At 33.7% G+C, this 20,290-nt stretch overlaps 1 protein-coding gene across 1 annotated transcript; it reads right to left on the bottom strand.

The window, feature by feature from the left end:
- Window positions 1–1,074: 1,074 nt before the first annotated feature.
- LOC139859932 (UDP-glycosyltransferase 75C1-like) lies at window positions 1,075–2,403 on the bottom strand. Its single transcript, XM_071848709.1, has one exon. The coding sequence runs from the start codon at window positions 2,401–2,403 to the stop codon at window positions 1,075–1,077; it is 1,329 nt and encodes a 442-aa protein (XP_071704810.1).
- Between the last annotated feature and the right edge of the window lie 17,887 nt (window positions 2,404–20,290).

Below are 20,290 nucleotides of genomic sequence, written 5' to 3'. Positions count from 1 at the left end.
TTTTACCGGATTCATTCACGGACCTCTACTCGGACAACTGCCCGAATGGATGTGTACTCGGGTACCGTCGATCGGGTTCGGGTTTCCGCCCGAACGTGTGTGTTACGTGCAAATGATGTGGGTCGTTGAAATAAATGATCTACTGATACAAAAAAATCGCCGTTCAAAAAAACAAAAAGAGAAGAAGATTGGATTGTGTGGAAATGGCAGCAATGAGTCGACAACAATTGATTTTGTATATTTTTATGTATATTAATTTTAAGGGTAAAATGGTCAATTAATGTAAAATGGTGTAGATGGATGAATAACGGGTATCTGAGGATCACCTCCACTAATAAATATAATAATATTATTGGTTCAATTGTATCTCGTATAATGCTTCCAAGCCTTGTAGTACTTTTGGTTCAATTGTATCTTTGTTCCTCTTTCTCATCTATCGATGAAGAAACTTTGTTTTAATGTTATTTTAGCGAAAAAAAATTATGAGAATAATAATAACAATAATTTAATTAATATAATAAGTTTATTTAAAATAATTGAATGTGGATCCATGTGATGATGATGAAGTATGTCAGTGTTTAGTGTTGAGTTAGTTATGATGAGTAAATACTGATGTCACACGCTAATGTGACACTTAGTCATGGAGAAGAAATATGTCACGTTCGAGAGTGATCTAATTAATTAATTAATTAATTGAAGATCTTACGATTATATGAATAAAGAAATATCACATTCTACTTGTGCCGTATATTTTAAACGAATTGCATATTATTTCAAAGTAATATTTATTGTTTCTCATTTAGGTAATTCGAACGGCAAAATGATAGAATATACAATAACTTAATCGTATTAAATTCATCAAGTATCATATACCATACAAACATAGTTTAGAATGAAAAAAACGCAACCTTGTTTATTTGTCATCTTAATTACAGCAGGTACATATTACACATTACACTTTATCTAAATGATTTATTTAAGGATGATTAATTTATGACAAATAAGATACAACAAATTAAATAAACATGCAATGACAAATTAATCAAGCATATTCATTCAACCTTGTTTCTTATTTCAAGCATCATTCAAGAAAGTTTGGAGGCTTATAATGGATGATCCACCTTTGTTGAGACTTTCTTTTGCCAACTTGCTCCAATTTTCTATTTTGTTCTTCATCTTGTCATCTTTCATCACCATTTCCACACATCTCTTAATCTCGTGGCCATCTACTATTCCATCTATGTCTCTCTTGCTAACCTTAACCCCTATTTTCCACACATCTTCAATCAATTTTGCGTTTGTCCCTTGATCGGTCCATTGTGGAAACGCGACCAAAGGAATACCTCCAACAATTGTCTCCAACGTCGAATTCCATCCACAATGTGTCACAAAACAGCCTATTGATTCATGTCGCAATACCTCTACTTGTGAACACCAGTTCACTATCATCCCTTGTTTATTAAGTTTCTCTATGTTGCTCAGTTTATCTGCTTGCTCACTATCTCTTATCACCCACAAAAATGGCCGACGACACTTTAACAATCCTGTTGACATCTCCTCTGCTTGATGGCTAGATAAATTTGTTATGCTTCCAAAAGAAACATACACAACTGATGATTTTGGTTTTGTATTTAACCATTGAATGTAACTATGCGGATTTTTAGACGAGGTTTTTTCATCTAACAATTCAGACGGAATCAAGGGTCCAATTGGAAAGAATGTAATCTTATCAATTGCTCGAAGTTGTTCAACTTCTAGTTTTTCAAAAGTGTTGATAAGTATTCTTGGAGATGTTTTGAGTGCGTCAATATGATCGTTAAAAAGTGGTTCTAAAAAATCATGTTCCTTTGGGCTTGATGGCAACATAAAAGAAGGTAGATCTGCTATCGCTAGCGAGGGCAATCCAGGTAAGGTGACTTCAAACTCAAAGTTATAACTATTACTTGATATCATATCTTTGTAACCATTGAAATAGTAATAGTAAATATCCAAAATGGTAGCCGTTTGACACCATAGAAGAGTAGATTTGAGATTGTGGTCTTTTGCCACTGTTGCACCCCATGGTGCAACAGTGGTATAAACCAAATGGTCAAAAGGTTCCCCTGCTGCTATGGCAGAGCTGATGAGCTCTGATATAGCACAAGAACCCTTTGTAGAAAAGTCATATATGAATTGTTCTAGGGTTGTAGTTGGTTGCATGCCATTGTCGTGGCCATCGGAGAATGGAGCAAAGGTTAGGCCTTGAGGAGTGCTCTTCTTGTCAAAGTGTCGAATGGCCGATAAACTAGTTGAATATGTGACTTTGATACCCATTTCTAAGAGGCGATTAGCAAACAGAAGGGATGGATTGATGTGGCCTTGGCCTGAATAGGCGACAATCAAGAATTTTTTGGGGCCTGCCATTGCAATAATCTAGAGTGGAAGAGATGCACACCAAGTGAGTGTTGATTTATCATGTACAATATCTTATAGAAAGATTTGGTATTTATATATGCATGTGCAATAGAAAAATACTTTAGTGTTGCATAATACAAACTATATTATATTAGATTTTTAAATTACGTGACTAAAGTGTGACTCACGTTGTAACATTTTTGAAAGAAATAATTGATATTGTGTTATGTCATTTTCCTCTCAAACTTAACTTCGTTTATTTATTTATTTTTATTTTAGCGAAAAAAAATAATTGTACATAACTAGAGAAACACTTCATCTAAATGATGAAGGCCAAAGAAAACTGTTGGAACTTGGATCCGGTTCGACTCGTATCCAAACCGTCCACTAACTTCCTTATTATTTATTAAGGAACAATTTATCATATGTTGGTAATTGTAAAGAACTAAACCCATTTATATCATTCGTTAATTAGAATTAACCATCCATTAATATAGTGATTAATGGTGATTAATGAAGGCTTTTCATTATCTTAGTGGTTACTAAGTCATTAGTATAAATGGGGATGTGAGGTGCTTGCAAAGAACACACGTACAACAAGTAACATATACTATACTAAAAAACAAGATAAGAAATATTGAGAGAAACAAGATTGTGATCTTGTGTCCGTATGTTTGAGGCAAACATAGAAAAGGGAATCCTAGGTTGTGAATCTCGAAAACTTTCCGTTTGTGATTGATTTTCCCGACCGGTGATCTAAACAACAACGATCCTTCCGCTTCTGCTACTAGTTTTCGGGTACGTCTCGAATTCTATATTTCCTTCATTGGTATCAGATCCGTATGTTTATGTCCCGTTTAATGATATTTTTTATTAAATATTTGCAATATGGATAATTAAATCGTGATCATGACTTGTATTTATTTACAAGCTCAAGACTAGTATATATTGCGATATTTGTTTATAATGTATAATGAAAACGTTGCACTAAAGCAACATATAAGAAGGATCCATGTCAACATAATTTTTTGATTATGTTTATATTTAGTTTCAATTTGATAAAAAGAACGATATTGATTATGTACTTAAACAATATATATGTATTGATTCGATTATGAACATATGTTTGATGATCGTGAACTATGCTTCAATATTTTATTAAATAAGTATGAAAGGTGTTAAATTTGAATGGGTGTATATATTTTAAACATAGATACTAGTTGAATCACCATCTTTATGTGACTAATGGCTACAACGTATCCCGTACTATATCTATTTATTATAGTAGTAAATAAGTAAATATGTACAAGTTCGATTGTTTTTTCTTTTTTAAAGAAAGTGGATACGGATATATATATATATATATATATATATATATATATATATATATATATATATATATATATATATATATATATATATATATATATATATATATATATATATATATATATATATATATATATATAAGAAATGTTATCCTGGTCCATTTTGTTGATCTTTCGGTACATAAATCAACTTGAACGTAATCTGTTAATCGGTTTCAAGAAGTTGGTTGATTATGTGAGATAAAATCTATACCAAATTATCACAATTTTTGTATGTGGTACTTTTGCAAACCTTGATCTTAACAAATCACAATTATAATTATGTTATAATTTTGTTTTGTATTATTATAATAATCATGAATCATGATAATTTAATGTATATATGGTTGCGTGTAAGTTACACAACAAGATGTTATTATGTAGTATCTTTTACATGAGTTTTTCTAACTCTCATTCACATCTATATTCTATATTAAATATAATAACTCGCCATCAATGTATTGGATAAATTGGACTTAACTCATAATTTTGTAATAAATTCAAGTAAATACGTCATAAATTTGGCTTCAAGACTCTTGTGTTTTCGACTATAGAGCCTTTCAAAATATTGTATAATTTTGGAGTTATCAAATACGCAACACTTGAGCTTTTACTTGTCCTCAAGTAAAATTTTTAAAATTTCTTTAATATTTTCAACATTTATTATCTTTTAGAACCTTTCTTATTTTGTATCAAAAGAAACATAATAACTGGGTATTATAATACGGAGTTGGTTTTAACGGGTAGTCATGACACAGATAAAATTGGTGTAAAGGCGGAAGCAAATTGCAAAGTCAATAAAATGTCTAATCATTAAAGTTTAGTTATTATTATAAGAACTAGTCTGAACCAGACTAAGGAGTACAAGCGGTCTTAATGTTTATTAATCATGATTTATACAAGTTGGTTATCATTGGACTCTTTTACTTTCTAACTAGAGTTTAAAGTGTGTGATTATCATTGGAACTCTTTTCTCTTGCTTTCATCACTCTTATTGGTCTTCATTGTGCTCTTTTGCTTTTCATTTCTTTTGGTTTCATACTTTAGCATTAGTAAATGTTTTCTAAATTGGCCCTCATTGGGATTCTTTTGCTGCATCAGTGGTCCATGCTTATTATGCCATATGGTAGTGGCTATAAGTTTGCAATCGTTTCACAATTTTTGGCATTTACTTCCTATCTTAAACAAATAGTCCGATATCGAAGATGAGAGTAGTTCTACTAGCTTTAAGATTAGATTAATGAAAAGATATAAGTTTGACTAAAAATTTATACTTCCAAAAATATAGGGTTAGGAATGGGAATTTGGTTTAACTGGATTATTTCTAAAAAGGTTTAGGTTTCTAATGGTAACTAATTGTTTCTAGCACGCATAGTGGGTGCTAAAGACCTGGGTACTGGCTTAAATTGGTTTTAAAATAAAGGCTAACTCAAAAAGCCTAAAGTATTTCTTTATCATTTACACAAAGTTTCATATGAAATGTTGAAATTTTTTAAATTATACCCATTTTTTTGTTGTTGTAAAAATAAAAGCAATTTATTAAATCATCTCCCACACCACACTTGGAAAGTTGCAATGTCCTCATTGCATAATAAAAAAGAAATATAACTATAAGTGAGGAAATAAAAGCATATCTCCCATTTTTCTAGCTTTTAAATGTAGTCGAGAAGCATCTTTAATTGCTTCATCAATCATCGGATCTTTAAATCACCATCATATGCTTATAACAAACAATCAATCATAACAGAATATATAATAATAATAATAAGTTCCACATATACGATAATAAAACATAATCAAACAACAACCGGGCTGAGTCAACTTCTGTGTATTTTCCTTTCGCATTGAGATAGGTGAGAAAGCAAGACCTGGAAGCATCACATGTAAGGAACAGCAATGTGTTTAGTCCTCACATCAGTATCAAGAAAATCGAGATCTGGAATACCAAACTGTCACCACGCAGCATTATAATCAAAAGCATCTTGATTAGGGCCCGGATAGCCCTGTCTAGCAGTACCAGCAAGAAAATCCCCAAACTAAACAGCTTGAGCAAACTCCCCATAAATTCCCAGCGCTTGAACAATATTCACCATACTCATCGATTACTGATATTGCTCATCCATGCTATGTTTCTCACGCAATATCTACCTCGTTTTACTCGGTTTTCGTTTCCAAAGTGCTCAAAAAGTTATGATCTTGGGTTTTATCGCGTTCTGAGTGCTATTGCACTTCTAAGTGTAAATTTGGTGTAAAATTGACCAAAGTGTGCAAATGTATCAAGAAAACTGCAAATTGCTCAACCTGGCAACAAGAACGCCGTTCCATCATCAAGAACACAGTTCTAAAGCCAAGAACGACGTTCTACCTGGAAAATTTACGAAGGAAATGGAAACAGAAAAAGATGGCATTTGGAGCACGATTCAGGAACGACGTTCTTAACTAAGAGCGGCGTTCCATTTTTAAGAGCCCAAGAACAATGTTCCTAAATGAGGAATGACGTTACACTGTGTTTCTTGGGCAGTTTTTGAAAGAGTATAAATAGAAAGAGATGAAGGGTTTTGATAGAGAACACATTCAATAGAATAGTAGTTCGTGGTGGCCGATCAAAATTACGATTTCGTAGCTATTTTATTAAGTTTTCCATCAAGTTTTCATCATCCATTCCATTATACATCAAGGATTTGAAGATTGAATCAAGATCTAGGGCTTGTTCTTCATCATCTTCATCTTCTTCATCTAGTCACTTTTGTAATTTCTTCATTTTGGTACAATCTACTCTTGTTTATTGCTTAATGATGTTTAGATTTACTATTATAGCTTGTATTGATCTTGTTCTAGCCAGGATTGACTAGATTTTATTATGTGCACTTGTTTATGAAGCTTGATAGCTGTAACGACCCCAATCCTGTTTACCAAAAACGAAGCACCTTTTTTTTATATGTTAGGTCCCAATATCCCGTTAATAGTACATAACATTTTCAACTCTGTTTTAACCGAAAACATAATATCATAACGTTATGTTTAACAACTTAATATAACCCTTGGTACACAAATGACACATTACAAAATCATTTGTAACAATGACCCAATTACACAAAACACGGGTTAATACTCAATAACCCAACCCAATACCAAGTGCATAATCATGGGGACTACCAAATCCCCAATCCGCGTCCAAATCTTCGAAAGCTACCCCATCGAGCCCAAGCGCTCATACACATCTAGTCTAACGACTAGCTAGCCTTACAATCACAATACCTATAAAAGGGTAAACAACGATAGGGGTAAGCTAACGTTTAGTGAGTGCAATAAGTATACACATGCATATATAATATACCTACTTGCAACCACCTACTCACATACCACAAACATGCTAGCAATATAATATTAGCATACGAACTCCAAGTATAAAGCTAATAACCCCCATTACCGCAACTAGCATAAACAATAGCATATACTCTAAAATATAATATGCTACACTACAATACATACACAAACTATATGGTTAACCATACGCGCGCCATGGTGCTACCGGCTCCGTGGTTCACACCATACGAAATGATATGACGCTATCGGCTCCTTGGTTCACGCTACTACGCATTTGAGTCATACTCTTTTATAGTGCTACCAGCTCCATGGTTCACACTTCGGTGTTACCGGCACCGTGGTTCACACCTCATTTTATAGTGCTACCGGCTCCATGGTTCACACTTTGATGTCACCGGTGAAATGTCCCGTTCTTATTGATTAAAAACGTTCCATATTAATTGATTTCGTTGCGAGGTTTTGACCTCTATATGAGACGTTTTTCAAAGACTGCATTCATTTTTAAAACAAACCATAACCTTTATTTCATAAATAAAGGTTTAAAAAGCTTTACGTAGATTATCAAATAATGATAATCTAAAATATCCTGTTTACACACGACCATTACATAATGGTTTACAATACAAATATGTTACAACAAAATAAGTTTCTTGAATGCAGTTTTTACACAATATCATACAAGCATGGACTCCAAATCTCGTCCTTATTTTAGTATGCAACATCGGAAGCTCTTAATAATCACCTGAGAATAAACATGCTTAAAACGTCAACAAAAATGTTGGTGAGTTATAGGTTTAACCTATATATATATCAAATCATAATAATAGACCACAAGATTTCATATTTCAATACACATCCCATACATAGAGATAAAAATCATTCATATGGTGAACACCTGGTAACCGACATTAACAAGATGCATATATAAGAATATCCCCATCATTCCGGGACACCCTTCGGATATGATATAAATTTCGAAGTACTAAAGCATCCGGTACTTTGGATGGGGTTTGTTAGGCCCAATAGATCTATCTTTAGGATTCACGTCAATTAGGGTGTCTGTTCCCTAATTCTTAGATTACCAGACTTAATAAAAAGGGGCATATTCGATTTCGATAATTCAACCATAGAATGTAGTTTCACGTACTTGTGTCTATTTTGTAAATCATTTATAAAACCTGCATGTATTCTCATCCCAAAAATATTAGATTTTAAAAGTGGGACTATAACTCACTTTCACAGATTTTTACTTCGTCGGAAAGTAAGACTTGGCCACTGGTTGATTCACGAACCTATAACAATATATACATATATATCAAAGTATGTTCAAAATATATTTACAACACTTTTAATATATTTTGATGTTTTAAGTTTATTAAGTCAGCTGTCCTCGTTAGTAACCTACAACTAGTTGTCCACAGTTAGATGTACAGAAATAAATCGATAAATATTATCTTGAATCAATCCACGACCCAGTGTATACGTATCTCAGTATTGATCACAACTCAAACTATATATATTTTGGAATCAACCTCAACCCTGTATAGCTAACTCCAACATTCACATATAGAGTGTCTATGGTTGTTCCGAAATATATATAGATGTGTCGACATGATAGGTCGAAACATTGTATACGTGTCTATGGTATCTCAAGATTACATAATATACACTACAAGTTGATTAAGTTATGGTTGGAATAGATTTGTTACCAATTTTCACGTAGCTAAAATGAGAAAAATTATCCAATCTTGTTTTACCCATAACTTCTTCATTTTAAATCCGTTTTGAGTGAATCAAATTGCTATGGTTTCATATTGAACTCTATTTTATGAATCTAAACAGAAAAAGTATAGGTTTATAGTCGTAAAAATAAGTTACAAGTCATTTTTGTAAAGGTAGTCATTTCAGTCGAAAGAACGACGTCTAGATGACCATTTTAGAAAACATACTTCCACTTTGAGTTTAACCATAATTTTTGGATATAGTTTCATGTTCATAATAAAAATCATTTTCTCAGAATAATAACTTTTAAATCAAAGTTTATCATAGTTTTTAATTAACTAACCCAAAACAGCCCGCGGTGTTACTACGACGGCGTAAATCCGGTTTTACGGTGTTTTTCGTGTTTCCAGGTTTTAAATCATTAAGTTAGCATATCATATAGATATAGAACATGTGTTTAGTTGATTTTAAAAGTCAAGTTAGAAGGATTAACTTTTGTTTGCGAACAAGTTTAGAATTAACTAAACTATGTTCTAGTGATTACAAGTTTAAACCTTCGAATAAGATAGCTTTATATATATGAATCGAATGATGTTATGAACATCATTACTACCTTAAGTTCCTTGGATAAACCTACTGGAAAAGTGAAAAATGGATCTAGCTTCAACGAATCCTTGGGTGGCTCGAAGTTCTTGAAGCAGAATCATGACACGAAAACAAGTTCAAGTAAGATCATCACTTGAAATAAGATTGTTATAGTTATAGAAATTGAACCAAAGTTTGAATATGATTATTACCTTGTATTAGAATGATAACCTACTGTAATAAACAAAGATTTCTTGAGGTTGGATGATCACCTTACAAGATTGGAAGTGAGCTAGCAAACTTGAAAGTATTCTTGATTTTATGTAACTAGAACTTGTAGAATATATGAAGAACACTTAGAACTTGAAGATAGAACTTGAGAGAGATTAATTAGATGAAGAAAATTGAAGAATGAAAGTGTTTGTAGGTGTTTTTGGTCGTTGGTGTATGGATTAGATATAAAGGATATGTAATTTTGTTTTCATGTAAATAAGTCATGAATGATTACTCATATTTTTGTAATTTTATGAGATATTTCATGCTAGTTTCCAAATGATGGTTCCTACATGTGTTAGGTGACTCACATGGGCTGCTAAGAGCTGATCATTGGAGTATATATACCAATAGTACATACATCTAAAAGCTGTGTATTGTACGAGTACGAATACGGGTGCATACGAGTAGAATTGTTGATGAAACTGAACGAGGATGTAATTGTAAGCATTTTTGTTAAGTAGAAGTATTTTGATAAGTGTATTGAAGTCTTTCAAAAGTGTATAAATACATATTAAAACACTACATGTATATACATTTTAACTGAGTCGTTAAGTCATCGTTAGTCGTTACATGTAAGTGTTGTTTTGAAACCTTTAGGTTAACAATCCTGTTAAATGTTGTTAACCCAATGTTTATAATATCAAATGAGATTTTAAATTATTATATTATCATGATATTATCATGTATGAATATCTCTTAATATGATATATATACATTAAATGTCTTTGCAACGATAATCGTTACATATATGTCTCGTTTAAAAATCATTAAGTTAGTAGTCTTGTTTTTACATATGTAGTTCATTGTTAATATACTTAATGATATGTTTACTTATCATAGTATCATGTTAACTATATATATATCCATATATATGTCATCATATAGTTTTTACAAGTTTTAACGTTCGTGAATCACCGGTTAACTTGGGTGGTCAATTGTCTATATGAAACATATTTCAATTAATCAAGTCTTAACAAGTTTGATTGCTTAACATGTTGGAAACATTTAATCATGTAAATATCAATCTCAATTAATAGATATAAACATGGAAAAGTTCGGGTCACTACAGTACCTACCCGTTAAATAAATTTCGTCCCGAAATTTTAAGCTGTTGAAGGTGTTGACGAATCTTCTGGAAATAGATGCGGGTATTTCTTCTTCATCTGATCTTCACGCTCCCAGGTGAACTCGGGTCCTCTACGAGCATTCCATCGAACCTTAACAATTGGTATCTTGTTTTGCTTAAGTCTTTTAACCTCACGATCCATTATTTCGACGGGTTCTTCGATGAATTGAAGTTTTTCATTGATTTGGATTTCATCTAACGGAATAGTGAGATCTTCTTTAGCAAAACATTTTTTCAAATTCGAGACGTGGAAAGTGTTATGTACAGTCGCGAGTTGTTGAGGTAACTCAAGTCGGTAAGCTACTGGTCCGACACGATCAATAATCTTGAATGGTCCAATATACCTTGGATTTAATTTCCCTCGTTTACCAAATCGAACAACGCCTTTCCAAGGTGTAACTTTAAGCATGACCATCTCTCTAATTTCAAATTCTATATCTTTTCTTTTAATGTCAGCGTAGCTCTTTTGTCGACTTTGGGCGGTTTTCAACCGTTGTTGAATTTGGATGATCTTCTCGGTAGTTTCTTGTATAATCTCCGGACCCGTAATCTGTCTATCCCCCACTTCACTCCAACAAATCGGAGACCTGCACTTTCTACCATAAAGTGCTTCAAACGGCGCCATCTCAATGCTTGAATAGTAGCTGCTGTTGTAGGAAAATTCTGCTAACGGTAGATGTCGATCCCAACTGTTTCCGAAATTAATAACACACGCTCGTAGCATGTCTTCAAGCGTTTGTATCGTCCTTTCGCTCTGACCATCAGTTTGTGGATGATAGGCAGTACTCATATCTAGACGAGTTCCCAATGCTTGCTGTAATGTCTGCCAGAATCTTGAAATAAATCTGCCATCCCTATCAGAGATAATAGAGATTGGTATTCCATGTCTGGAGACTACTTCCTTCAAATACAGTCGTGCTAACTTCTCCGTCTTGTCATCTTCTCTTATTGGCAGGAAGTGTGCTGACTTGGTGAGACGATCAACTATTACCCAAATAGTATCATAACCACTTGCAGTCCTTGGCAATTTAGTAATGAAATCCATGGTAATGTTTTCCCATTTCCATTCCGAGATTTCAGGTTGTTGTAGTAGACCTGATGGTTTCTGATGTTCAGCTTTGACCTTAGAACACGTCAAACATTCTCCTACATATTTAGCAATATCGGCTTTCATACCTGGCCACCAAAAATGTTTCTTAAGATCCTTGTACATCTTCCCCGTTCCAGGATGTATTGAGTATCTGGTTTTATGAGCTTCTCTAAGTACCATTTCTCTCATATCTCCAAATTTTGGTACCCAAATTCTTTCAGCCCTATACCGGGTTCCGTCTTCCCGAATATTAAGATGCTTCTCCGATCCTTTGGGTATTTCATCCTTTAAATTTCCCTCTTTTAAAACTCCTTGTTGCGCCTCCTTTATTTGAGTAGTAAGGTTATTGTGAATCATTATATTCATAGATTTTACTCGAATGGGTTCTCTGTCCTTCCTGCTCAAGGCATCGGCTACCACATTTGCCTTCCCCGGGTGGTAACGAGTCTCAAAGTCATAATCATTCAATAACTCAATCCACCTACGCTGCCTCATATTCAGTTGTTTCTGATTAAATATGTGTTGAAGACTTTTGTGGTCGGTATATATAATACTTTTGACCCCATATAAGTAGTGCCTCCAAGTCTTTAATGCAAAAACAATCGCGCCTAATTCCAAATCATGCGTCGTATAATTTTGTTCGTGAATCTTCAATTGTCTAGATGCATAAGCAATCACCTTCGTTCGTTGCATTAATACACAACCGAGACCTTGCTTTGATGCGTCACAATAAATCACAAAATCATCATTCCCTTCAGGCAATGACAATATAGGTGTCGTAGTTAGCTTTTTCTTCAATACCTGGAACGCTTTCTCTTGTTCATCCTTCCATTCAAATTTCTTCCCTTTATGCGTTAATGCAGTCAAGGGTTTTGCTATTCTAGAAAAGTCTTGGATGAACCTTCTGTAGTAACCAGCTAGTCCTAAAAACTGGCGTATGTGTTTCGAAGTTTTTGGGGTTTCCCACTTTTCAACAGTTTCTATCTTTGCCGGATCCACCTTAATACCTTCTTTGTTCACTATGTGACCGAGGAATTGAACTTCTTCCAACCAAAATGCACACTTTGAAAACTTAGCGTACAATTCTTCCTTCCTCAATACTTCTAACACCTTTCTCAAATGTTCACCGTGTTCTTGGTCATTCTTTGAGTAAATAAGTATGTCATCAATGAATACAATGACAAACTTGTCAAGGTATGGTCCACACACTCGGTTCATAAGGTCCATGAACACAGCTGGTGCATTAGTTAAACCAAACGGCATGACCATAAACTCATAATGACACTAACGTGTTCTGAAAGCAGTCTTTGGAATATCATCTTCTTTCACCCGCATTTGATGATACCCGGAACGTAAGTCAATCTTTGAATAAACAGACGAGCCTTGTAGTTGATCAAATAAGTCGTCGATTCTCGGTAGTGGGTAGCGGTTCTTGATGGTAAGTTTGTTCAACTCTCGGTAGTCGATACACAACCTGAATGTACCATCTTTCTTCTTGACAAACAAAACATGAGCTCCCCACGGTGATGTGCTTGGTCGAATGAAGCCACGTTCTAATAGTTCTTGCAGTTGGCTTTGCAGTTCTTTTATCTCGCTGGGTGCGAGTCTATAAGGAGCACAAGCTATTGGTGCAGGTCCTGGTACAAGATCTATTTGAAATTCAACAGATCGATGTGGAGGTAGTCCCAGTAATTCTTTCGGAAATACATCGGGAAATTCTTTTGGGACGGGAACATCATTGATGCTCTTTTCTTCAGTTTGTACTTTCTCGACGTGTGCTAGAATAGCATAGCAACCTTTTCTTATTAGTTTTCGTGCCTTCAAATTACTAATAAGATGTAGCTTCATGTTGCCCTTTTCTCCGTACACCATTAAGGGTTCTCCTTCTTCTCGTACAATGCGAATTGCATTTTTATAACATACGATCTCTGCTTTCACCTTCTTCAGCCAGTCCATGCCAACTATTACATCAAAACTCCCTAACTCTACTGGTATCAAATCAATCTTAAATGTTTCGCTAACCAGTTTAATTTCTCGATTCCGACATATATTATCTGCTGAAATTAATTTACCATTTGCTAATTCGAGTAAAAATTTACTATCCAAAGGTGTCAATGGACAACTTAATTTAGCACAAAAATCTCTACTCATATAGCTTCTATCCGCACCCGAATCAAATAAAACGTAAGCAGATTTATTGTCAATAAGAAACGTTCTCGTAACAAGCTCCGTGTCTTCATGTGCCTCTGCCGCGTTAATATTGAAAACTCTTCCGCGGCCTTGTCCATTCATGTTCTCCTAGTTCGGGCAATTTCTAATAATGTGGCCCGGTTTTCTACATTTATAACAAACTACATTGGCATAACTTGCTCCGACACTACTTGCTCCGCCATTACTCGTTCCGACACCATTTGTTCCTTTCGTTATATTAACACCTGGTCCGTAGACCTCACACTTCGCCGCGCTATGACCATTTCTTTTACACTTGTTGCAAAATTTGGTGCAGAACCCCGAGTGATACTTTTCACACCTTTGGCATAGCTGCTTCTGATTGTTGTTGTTATTGCGGTTATTATTATTGTTGGGATGATTGTTGTAGTTGCTATTGTTGTTGTTGTTGTTGTTGTTGTTATTGTTGTTGTTGTTGGGCCGTTTGTTGTAGTTGCGATTGATGTTGCGATTGTTGGGATAATTGTTGCGATTATTGTTGTAATTGCTGTTGTTGTTGTATTGGTGATTCTTATCACCGTTTTCCTCCCACTTTCTTTTGACTTGCTTCACATTGGCCTCTTCAGCAGTCTGTTCATTAATTTTTTCTTCAATCTGGTTCACTAGTTTGTGAGCCATTCTACATGCCTGTTGTATGGAGGCGGGCTCGTGTGAACTTATATCTTCTTGGATTCTTTCCGGTAATCCTTTCACAAACGCGTCGATCTTCTCTTCCTCATCTTCGAATGCTCCCGGACACAATAGGCACAATTCTGTGAATCGTCTTTCGTACGTGGTAATATCAAATCCTTGGGTTCGTAACCCTCTAAGTTCTGTCTTGAGCTTATTGACCTCGGTTCTGGGACGGTACTTCTCGTTCATCAAGTGCTTGAATGCTGACCACGGTAGTGCGTACGCATCGTCTTGTCCCACTTGCTCTAGATAGGTATTCCACCATGTTAACGCAGAACCTGTGAAGGTATGCGTAGCGTACTTCACTTTGCCCTCTTCAGTACACTTACTTATGGCAAACACCGATTCGACCTTCTCGGTCCACCGTTTCAATCCGATCGGTCCTTCGGTTCCATCAAATTCCAATGGTTTGCAGGCAGTGAATTCTTTGTAGGTGCATCCTACACGATTTCCTCTACTGCTAGATCCAAGGTTATTGTTGGTATGTAGCGCAGCCTGTACTGCGGCTATGTTTGAAGCTAGAAAAGTACGGAATTCCTCTTCATTCATATTCACGGTGTGTCAAGTAGTCGGTGCCATTTCCTTCAAAATAGTCAAATGGAACAAGTTAATCATACAGAATATTAAGAGTAGTTAATAGTATTTCGTAGCATAATATGAACTCATTTATAAAAGCTTTTTCTTCATATTAGCGTTTTATAAGTTTAAATTCGGGTAGTACCTACCCGTTAAGTTCATACTTAGTAGCTAATATACAATTCAACTACTAAAATTCTATATGAAAAACTGATTATAATAATATTTCGCGTTCAAACTTTTACACAATATTTTACAAACTTACAATACCGCTTATTTTACATATAGCATGAAATATAGCACACAATAAATTTGATACAAGATGGTTGTGAAGATAATTCTAGCTAGTACACAAGTCGTTCAGCAAAGGCAATAAAGACACGTAATTCATACGTCCAGAAACAAGTCATGCATTCTGGTTTTACTAGGATTACTTCCCAACCTTGGTCTTGTGGAACATAACCGTTATGGCTGTTGATAAGACAGCGTGTTGTAATGTCGTCAAAGGGACGAGGGTTACGTAATGACCAACAGTCTCGTAATAACCTAAAAACCTCATTTCTTACCCCAATTACCGACTTCGTCACTTGTGGGAACGTTTTGTTTAATAGTTGTAGCCCGATGTTCTTGTTCTCACTTTGGTGAGAAGCGAACATTACTAATCCGTAAGCATAACATGCTTCTTTATGTTGCATGTTAGCCGCTTTTTCTAAATCACGAAGTCCAATATTCGGATATATTGAGTCAAAATAATTTCTTAATCCATTGCGTAAAATAGCATTTGGGTTCCCCACAATATATGCGTCAAAGTAAACACAAGGATTTCCCAATGTGATATCCCCCATCTTTCGAACGAAAGCCTTTTATAAACCAAGGCATTCTTGGAACGTTCTTCGAATGTCTTACAAACTGATCTCGCCTTAAATAGTTGTGCCGAAGAATTCTGACCGACTCTAGACAAGATTTCATCAATCATGTCTCCAGGTAGGTCTCTTAAAATATTGGGTTGTCTATCCATTTTGTGTTTTTATACTGTAAAATAGACAAGACTTAGATTCATAAAAAAAATACTTATTAATACAAGCAATTTTTACATATATCATAAAGCATAAGCACACTATATTACATATATTACACCACACGAATACAACTATCTTATTCCGACTCGCTTGTTTCTTCTTCTTCAGTTTTGGATCGTTTTGCCAAGTTTCTAGGGATATATGATGTTCCCCTAATACGAGCCGTCGTTTTCCACATTGGTTTAGAAAAACCTGGTGGTTTAGAGGTTCCCGGGTCATTGTTACAACTTAAGGACTTCGGGGGTTGACGATACATATAAAGTTCATCGGGGTTGGAATTAGATTTCTCTATTTTTATGCCCTTTCCCTTATTATTTTCTTTTGCCTTTTTAAATTCAGTTGGGGTAATTTCTATAACATCATCGGAATTCTCGTCGGAATCCGATTCATCGGAGAATTGGTAATCCTCCCAATATTTTGCTTCCTTGGCGGAAACACCATTGACCATAATTAACCTTGGTCGGTTGGTTGAGGATTTTCTTTTACTTAACCGTTTTATTATTTCCCCCACTGGTTCTATTTCTTCATCCGGTTCCGATTCTTCTTCCGGTTCCGATTCTTCTTCCGGTTCCGACTCTTCTTCCGGTTCCTCTTCGGGAACTTGTGAATCAGTCCACGAATCATTCCAATTTACATTTGACTCTTCATTATTATTAGGTGAGTCAATGGGACTTGTTCTAGAGGTAGACATCTATCACATAATATCAAACGCGTTAAGAGATTAATATATCACATAATATTCACATGTTAAAAATATATAGTTTCCAACAAAATTTGTTAAGCAATCATTTTTCAAGTAAACACGGTCGAAGTCCAGACTCACTAATTCATCCTAACAACTCGATAAGACACACTAATGCAAAATTCTGGTTCTCTAAGACCAACGCTCGGATAACAACTGAAATGTCCCGTTCTTATTGATTAAAAACGTTCCATATTAATTGATTTCGTTGCGAGGTTTTGACCTCTATATGAGACGTTTTTCAAAGACTGCATTCATTTTTAAAACAAACCAAAACCTTTATTTCATAAATAAAGGTTTAAAAAGCTTTACGTAGATTATCAAATAATGATAATCTAAAATATCCTGTTTACACACGACCATTACATAATGGTTTACAATACAAATATGTTACAACAAAATAAGTTTCTTGAATGCAGTTTTTACACAATATCATACAAGCATGGACTCTAAATCTCGTCCTTATTTAAGTATGCAACAGCGGAAGCTCTTAATAATCACCTGAGAATAAACATGCTTAAAACGTCAACAAAAATGTTGGTGAGTTATAGGTTTAACCTATATATATCAAATCATAATAATAGACCACAAGATTTCATATTTCAATACACATCCCATACATAGAGATAAAAATCATTCATATGGTGAACACCTGGTAACCGACATTAACAAGTTGCATATATAAGAATATCCCCATCATTCCAGGACACCCTTCGGATATGATATAAATTTCGAAGTACTAAAGCATCCGGTACTTTGGATGGGGTTTGTTAGGCCCAATAGATCTATCTTTAGGATTCGCGTCAATTAGGGTGTCTGTTCCCTAATTCTTAGATTACCAGACTTAATAAAAAGGGGCATATTCGATTTCGATAATTCAACCATAGAATGTAGTTTCACGTACTTGTGTCTATTTTGTAAATCATTTATAAAACCTGCATGTATTCTCATCCCAAAAATATTAGATTTTAAAAGGGGGACTATAACTCACTTTCACAGATTTTTACTTCGTCGGAAAGTAAGACTTGGCCACTGGTTGATTCACGAAACTATAACAATATATACATATATATCAAAGTATGTTCAAAATATATTTACAACACTTTTAATATATTTTGATGTTTTAAGTTTATTAAGTCAGTTGTCCTCGTTAGTAACCTACAACTAGTTGTCCACAGTTAGATGTACAGAAATAAATCGATAAATATTATCTTGAATCAATCCACGACCCAGTGTATACGTATCTCAGTATTGATCACAACTCAAACTATATATATTTTGGAATCAACCTCAGCCCTGTATAGCTAACTCCAACATTCACATATAGAGTGTCTATGGTTGTTCCGAAATATATATAGATGTGTCGACATGTGAAAGGACCCGTTCATATACATTATAAACGATTCACAATAGTTGATTACACTGCGAGGTATTTGACCTCTATATGATACATTTTACAAACATTGCATTCGTTTTTAAAAGACAATCTTTCTTTACATCGAAAATTGACAGGCATGCATACCATTTCATAATATCCACTATCCAACTATAAATTTATTTAATAATAATCTTTGATGAACTCAATGACTCAAATGCAACGTTCTTCGAAATATGCTATGAAAGACTCCAAGTAATATCTTTAAAATGAGCAAATGCACAGCGGAAGATTTCTTTAACACCTGAGAATAAACATGCTTTAAAGTGTCAACCAAAAGGTTGGTGAGTTCATTAGTTTATCATAATCATTTATTTCTATCATTTTAATAGACCACAAGAATTTCATTTCCAGTTCTCATAAATATACGTCCCATGCATAGAGACAAAAATAATCATTCATATGGTGAACACCTGGTAACCGACATTAACTAGATACATATAAGAATATCCCCTATCATTCCGGGATCCTCCTTCGGACATGATATAAATTTCGAAGTACTAAAGCATCCGGTACTTTGGATGGGGTTTGTTAGGCCCAATAGATCTATCTTTAGGATTCGCGTCAATTAGGGTGTCTGTTCCCTAATTCTTAGATTACCAGACTTTTATAAAAAGGGGCATATTCGATTTTGATAATTCAACCATAGAATGTAGTTTCAATTACTTGTGTCTATTTCGTCAAACATTTATAAAAGTGCATGTATTCTCAGTCCCAAAAATATAAAGGGTAAAAAGGCAAATGAAACTCACCATACTGTATTTCGTAGTAAAAATACATATAACGACATTGAACAAGTGCAAGGTTGGCCTCGGATTCACGAACCTAAATTAATTATATATATTTATGTGTTGGTCAATATTTGTCTAACAAATTAGGTCAAGTCATAGTGTACCACAATCCTAATGCTCGAGACTAATATGCAAAAGTCAACAAAAGTAAATTTGACTCAAAATAATTTCCAAAAATCTATACATGATTAATATATAGTTTAAATATCATCGTTTTATATTTTTAAATATTTTTAAAAGATTTATTAGAGTAAATAATATAATTTATTTATTAATAAATAAAATTTTATATTAAATTTATATAATAAAATATACTTTTATATATATTAAGTAATAAAATTTATAGGGTTCATTTAATATCATAAAGATAATATGATAGGTATTATTAAAGTAAGTTATTACACGTAGTAAAATATGTTTGTATCACATATTTATTTGATAAAATAATATCTATAATGATAGTAAGTAAAAGTTGTATTATTTTGTAATAATAATTATTATTATAAAAATATCAATATTTATAATTACTAAGATGACATTATGATAAAACGATGATTCTAATTATGATAACTTTAATATTTACGATAATTTTAAATTATTTTTAAAATAATAATTCTATTTAAAATAATAATAATAATGATATTTTATAGTAACAATGACATTTCTATTAAAATGATAATTTTTGTTAAAATGATAGTTTTAATACTAACAATACTTTTAATAATAATAGTAATGATAAAAATAATAAGAACGATAATTTTATCTAAATCAATATCTTATAATATTTTAATTTCATCATGATACTCTTACCCATTATTTCCTAATCGTTTCGTTTAATAGCTTTTAATCGTCTTTTATATCGTGTTCATAATAATGATA

Source organism: Rutidosis leptorrhynchoides, chromosome 7 (assembly GCF_046630445.1).
Source record: "Rutidosis leptorrhynchoides isolate AG116_Rl617_1_P2 chromosome 7, CSIRO_AGI_Rlap_v1, whole genome shotgun sequence".
NCBI lineage: Eukaryota > Viridiplantae > Streptophyta > Magnoliopsida > Asterales > Asteraceae > Rutidosis > Rutidosis leptorrhynchoides.
The sequence above is the reverse complement of the archived record's forward strand: the minus strand, read 5'-3'. Positions and strand labels throughout refer to the sequence as shown.

Bases quoted from the DNA above. Each gene is read 5' to 3' on its own strand.
- LOC139859932 (XM_071848709.1), bottom strand. From the start codon at position 2,403: ATGGCAGGCCCCAAAAAATTCTTGATTGTCGCCTATTCAGGCCAAGGC.